Source organism: Myotis brandtii, unplaced genomic scaffold (assembly GCF_000412655.1).
Source record: "Myotis brandtii unplaced genomic scaffold, ASM41265v1 scaffold133, whole genome shotgun sequence".
Taxonomy (NCBI): domain Eukaryota; kingdom Metazoa; phylum Chordata; class Mammalia; order Chiroptera; family Vespertilionidae; genus Myotis; species Myotis brandtii.
Window position 1 is genome coordinate 3,195,038 of NW_005354718.1, and position 5,743 is coordinate 3,200,780.

The 5,743-nt window shown below is 40.4% G+C and overlaps 1 protein-coding gene across 4 annotated transcripts in view; it reads left to right on the plus strand.

The window, feature by feature from the left end:
• The window catches only part of GANC (glucosidase, alpha; neutral C), a 76,225-nt gene that overhangs the window by 22,609 nt on the left and 47,873 nt on the right, over window positions 1-5,743 (plus strand). For all 4 annotated transcript variants that reach the window (XM_005860296.2, XM_005860293.2, XM_005860297.2 and 1 more), the window contains 2 exons: window positions 3,317-3,383; window positions 5,375-5,471. In XM_005860296.2, the coding sequence (XP_005860358.1) occupies window positions 3,317-3,383; window positions 5,375-5,471 (164 nt within the window). The remainder of the gene's footprint in view (window positions 1-3,316; window positions 3,384-5,374; window positions 5,472-5,743) is intronic.

Sequence of the window (5,743 nt, forward strand, 5' to 3'; positions counted from 1 at the left end):
GGGGCAGACGCTCAATGCAGGAGCTGCCCTCTGGTGGTCAGTGCGCTCCCACATGGGGGAGCTCTGCTCAGCCACAAGCCAGGCTGATGGCTGCCAGTACAGCGGTGGTGGTGGGAGCCTCTCCTGCCTCCTCAGCAGTGCTAAGGATGTCTGACTGCAGCTTAGGTCTGCTCCCCGCTGGCAAGTGGACATCCCCCGAGGGCTACCAGGCTGCCAGAGGGATGTCTGATTGCCAGCTTAGGCCCGCTCCCCTGGGGAGCGGGCCTAAGCCATCAGGTGGTCATCCCCCGAGGGGTCCCAGACTGCAAGAGGGCACAGGCCGGGCTGAGGGACCCTCCCCCCCAAGTGCACAAATTTTTGTGCACTGGGCCTCTAGTTTGTTATACTGTTTGAGGGAGTTCACAACTCTAAAGCTTATCCATAGATCCCAGGATAATAATCCCTACATTGAGAGTTCAGGTGTGGCAAAATAACATGTTACTAAACAATGAATGGGTCAACAATGAGATCAGGGAAGAAATCAAAGGATACCTTGAGACAAATGAAAATGAACACACAACAACCAAAATCCTATGGGACACAGCAAAAGCAGTACTAAGAGGGAACGACATAAGAATACCGGCCTACCTTAAGAAACAAGAAAACATTCAAATAAACAATCTAACTTTACACCTAAAGCCGTGGTCAGCAAACTGCGGCTCATGAGCCACATGTGGCTTTTTGGCCCCTTGAGTGTGACTCTTCCTAAGCCTTAGGAGTACCCTAATTAAGTTAATAACAATGTACCTACCTATATAGTTTAAGTTTAACAAATTTGGCTCTCAAAAGAAATTTCAATCATTGTACTGTTGATATTTGGCTCTGTTGACTAATGAGTTTGCTGACCACTGACCTAAAGGAACTAGAAAAAGAACAACAAACAAAGCCCAAAGTGAGTAGAAGGAAAGAGATAATAAAGATTAGAGTGGAAATAAATGACATAGGGACTAAAAAAACAACAACAAAAAAAACACAAACGATCAATGAAACCAAGAGTTGGTTCTTTGAAAAGATAAACAAGATTGACAAACCTTTAACCAGACTCAAAGAAAAAAAGAGAGAGGATCCAAATAAATAAAATCAAATAAAAGAGAAGTAAAAATTGGCACCACAGAAATACAAAGGATTGTAAGAAAATAATGTGAACAACTATATGCTAATAAATTTGATAACCTAATCAAAATGGATAAATTCCTAGAAACATACACTCTTCCAAAACTGAATCAAGAAGAATCAGAAAATCTGAAGACTAATTACAACAAATGATATTGAAGCAGTAATAAAATAAAAAAAAACACCTCACAGATAAAGATACTACAAAGAAAGAAAATCATAGGCCGGTATCCCTGATAAATGAACATAGATGCAAAAATCCTCAACAGCATGGAGTTTTCTCAGAAAATTAAAAATTGCTTTTACCTTATGATCTAGTAATTCCACTTCTGGGAATTTATCCGAAGAAATCCAGAACACTAATTTGAAAGAATATATGCACCCTTATGTTCATTGCAGCATTATTTACAATAGTTATAAAGCTATGGAAGCAACCCAATTTCCCACTAATAGATGAGTGGATAAAAAAGCTGTGGTACCTATATACAATGGAATATTACTCAGCCATAAAAAGAATGAAATCTTACCATTAGCAATAGCATAGATGTACCTAGAGGATATTATCTCAGTGAAATGAGTCAGCCAGAGAAAGACAAATACCATATGATTCCACTGATATGTGGAATCTAAAGAACAAAGTAAACAAGCAAAACTGAACCAGACTCATAGACGCAGAAAGGGAACTGGTTGTTGCCAGAGGGGAGGGGGTTTGGAGGACTGGGTTTTCTAAAGATGGGAGGGAGATTTGGGATGGTGCTGAAAAAGGTGAAACAATTAAGAAGTACAAATTGGTAGTTACAGAATAGTCATAGGTATGTAAAATACATTATAGGGAATTTGGTCAATAATAATGTAATAACTATGTATGGTGTCAGATGGGTATTAGATATATTGGTGTGATCACTAAGTTATAGAATGTCCAATCATTGGGTTATACACCTGAAACTAATATGATATTGTATGTCAACTATAATTGTATGTCAGCTATAATTGGAAAAAAATTATTAAAAAACAAAACATTATGCTGAGTAAAAGGAGTGTTACACAAGAAAAAATAATAATTCAGGTGTGATTTAAAAACACACAGGATCACTTTATAGAAACTTTAAGTATGAAGAAACAGCTTAGAAATGGGCAGAGGACTCACTCTTTTTTAAAATGTTTTGTTAATCCTCACCTGAGGATATTTTTCCATTGATTTTTAGAGAGAGTGGAAGAGAGGGGGAGAGACAGAGAGAGAGAAATGTTGATATGAGAGAGGCAAATCAATTGGTTGCCTCCCACACAGGCCCTGCAGGGATCAAGCCTGCAACCAAGGTATGTGTCCTTGACTGGTACCAAACCCGGGACCCTTCAGTTAGAGGGCCAACACTTTATCCACTGAGCCAAACCAGCCAGGGCAGGACTCACTTTTTAAAAAGAAATAATGCATTTCACACACACATAATTTTTTTAAAAGAACTTTTGCTTCTGAAGAATCGAGACTTTGGTAAAGCTGAAAAAGTTTATAACTGTAGATCAAGAGTTTATGAGCCTGAGTGGTTGCCATCCCAGTGACTTCCAAAGCCCATACACACAGTGGATTATTATTCCATTAAAAAGTAAGAAAATTCTGACTCCTGCTACAAATGGATGAATCTTGAAGACATTATACTAAATGAAATAAGCCAGACACAAAAGGACAGATACTGTATGATGCCACTTACATGAGATATCTAGATGAGTAGTCAGACTTATAGAGACAAGAAGTAGAATAGTGGTTGCCAGGAGCTAGGGGGAGGGAGGAATGGGGAGTTATTGTTTAATGGGTACAAAGGTTTAGTTTGGGAAGATGTAAAAGTGCTAGAGATGAATGGTGATGATGGTTGCACAACAATGTGAATGTGTTTAATGCCACTTAAAATGATTAATACACTTAAAATGGTTAATATGATAAATTTTGTTATGTGTATTTTACCACAATAAAAAATATATTCATGTCAGCTATTGTTCATAAGGATGATTATTGACATTTATATAGGACACAGATCTAATTTGTTAAATATACTGACATCACAAACTAGTCTTGAGATGAACTAATTTTTTGGTCTAATTTTTTAATAATCCAAATAAAATGTGCTTGCAACCTATAAACTTAATTTGCTTTCTTTTTTTGTGCCAACAGAAAAATCAAGAGGATCTAGGCCTATGGGAGGAGAAATTTGGAAAATTTGTGGATGTCAAAGTTAATGGTAAAATTGAAACTGGTGTAGTGCTAAAACAGATATTTCCAAAATGGCTAAATATCTCTATCCAAAAGTTCCTGGAGTTTTGGCAACTAAACAAGTAACTTCTGCAAGATGAACAGAAATCTCAGATTTGAGTCCCCTATCCTAATATATAAAAACCCAGGATTCGTAACGACTGACCAAAGGCTCTACTGAACACTGGAAGTCAGTCCTGCAGTCAGTGCTGGGTTGCCGTGGCGACCCAGCACTGACTGCCGAGGGGGCTGCTGATCAGCACCGCCTCTCTGATCAGGCCCAGAGATAGGCCCGGAGACGCTAACTGGCATAGAAATCAACCGATCAGAACCAAATCTGGGTGAACTGTGAGGAGCCAATGGCTGACTAAGAGGCGGAGCTTTTGACGCTGACTGGCATAGAAACCAACTAATCAGAACCAAATTGGCCGGCAGGGAAGGGCAGTTGGGGGCGAGATCAGGCTGGCAGGGGAGGGCAGTTAGGGGTGATCAGGCAGGTAGAGGCAGTTAGGGGTGAGATCAGGCCAGCAGGGGAGAGCAGTTGGGGGTGAGATCAGGCCAGCAGGGGAGGGCAGTTAGGGGCAATCAGGCAGGCAGGCAGGTGAGTGGTTAGGAGCCAGCGGTCCCAGATTGCGAGAGGGATGTTCGATTGGAGAGAGTGCAGGCTGGGCTGAGGGAATTCCTCCTCAGTGCACAAATTTCGTGCACCAGGCCACTCATTCTTCCATAATGCATTGCAACAAAGAAATAATGATTATATGCCTTCTGTGGAGCGTATAAAAGAACTATAGGCCTCATAGAGCTTATGGTCTCATGGAGTGCCCTAGATCAGCACACTATTTGCACTATCCAGTATATCACATAGCTGCAAATTCCACATTCTATTTTTATGAGAGTCAAGTGATGATAAAACAATCTCTAGAGCTCATCAGCTCCAACATTCCAAGTCAGTGGTTCTCAACTGTTGCCAGGCCTCCCCATCATGCACATGAGCATCACATGCCCATCTGTGACATTTCTCTCTAGGCTTAGTGATGGGAGTGTGTGTGTGTGTGTGTGTGTGTGTGTGTGTGTGTGTGTGTAGTTTGTCTCTTTGGGAGATACCTTTCAGATATTTGGGACTTATGTAGCCAGAAAATATACTCACTTTCTTCCTCCTCCCTGCCCTGTAGAATGATAGACCCTCCCTAATTCCTTGAGAATCCCTGTTCTAGCATCTATATCTATAGCCTAGTATATTATCAGGGCTGACAACTTGCCCAAAATTTATAAGCAAGGGGCGGGGGGCATCATAATCTTTTTTGCCTTCTCTATAGAACCCTCATTCCATACACTCCTCCAAATAAGGATCATTTGAGGTCAAATATTTTAACCTATAAATGAATTTAAGGTGATGTTATCTTTCCTAATTATTTGCATTTTCCCATATCTCTAAAATAATTGTTAACTAAAAGACTTTGCCTTTGGTTAAAAGAAATTTATGCGTTTACAATCACAGGGTATTCTGAGGAGCCAGGAAAGATCCTCCTAGTGCCCTTGACATTATAGTCCCTGAACACAGTGAGAAAAATAATCAGGCAGGAGACACCCACTCTTTCATCTAGCGAAGATTAAAATTGCTCAGTATCCTTTGGTTTCTAAAGCAAAGGAGTACCTAATATATTTTAGAAAAGTTTAGATTAAAAAGAAAGTTAAAACTTTGTAGCCATATGTTACCAATAAAAAGATTTAGTATAAATGAGGACACGGAGAGATTCAGCACACAGCTAAGTGAACATAAGTGATGAGTGACCAGAACTTTGCCTTTTGCATTTTTGTATCCTCACAACACCTGAATACAGAAGTCAGCACACGTGGTTTACTGATAGATCAGGGAAAGCTCCCATCTCTAGATCTCTAGTTTAGTCATCTTGCTACACTCACAGTTAACTGATTGCCCCAATGAGAAGCAAAACTCGGTCAATATCCTGGTCTCCACAGGTCCTGCCTCCATTGGTTTGGATTTCTCCTTGCATGGATTTGAGCATCTCTATGGGATCCCACAACATGCAGAATCACACCAACTTAAAAATACTGGGTAAAGTGAAAACAAGAATTATTATGGGAAAAGCATTGCTTATAGATCTTGAAGAATCTCCCTTGAAGTACCCTAGCTGGTTTGGTTCAGTGAATAGAGCATCAGCCTGCAGACTGAAGGGTCCCAAGTTCAATTCCAGTCAAGGGCACATGCCCAGATTGCAGGCTCAATCCCCAGTAGGGGGCATGCAGGAGGCAGCTGATTAATGATTCTCATCGATGTTTCTATCTCTCTCTCCTTCTCCCTCCCTCTCTGAAATTAATAAAAATAAA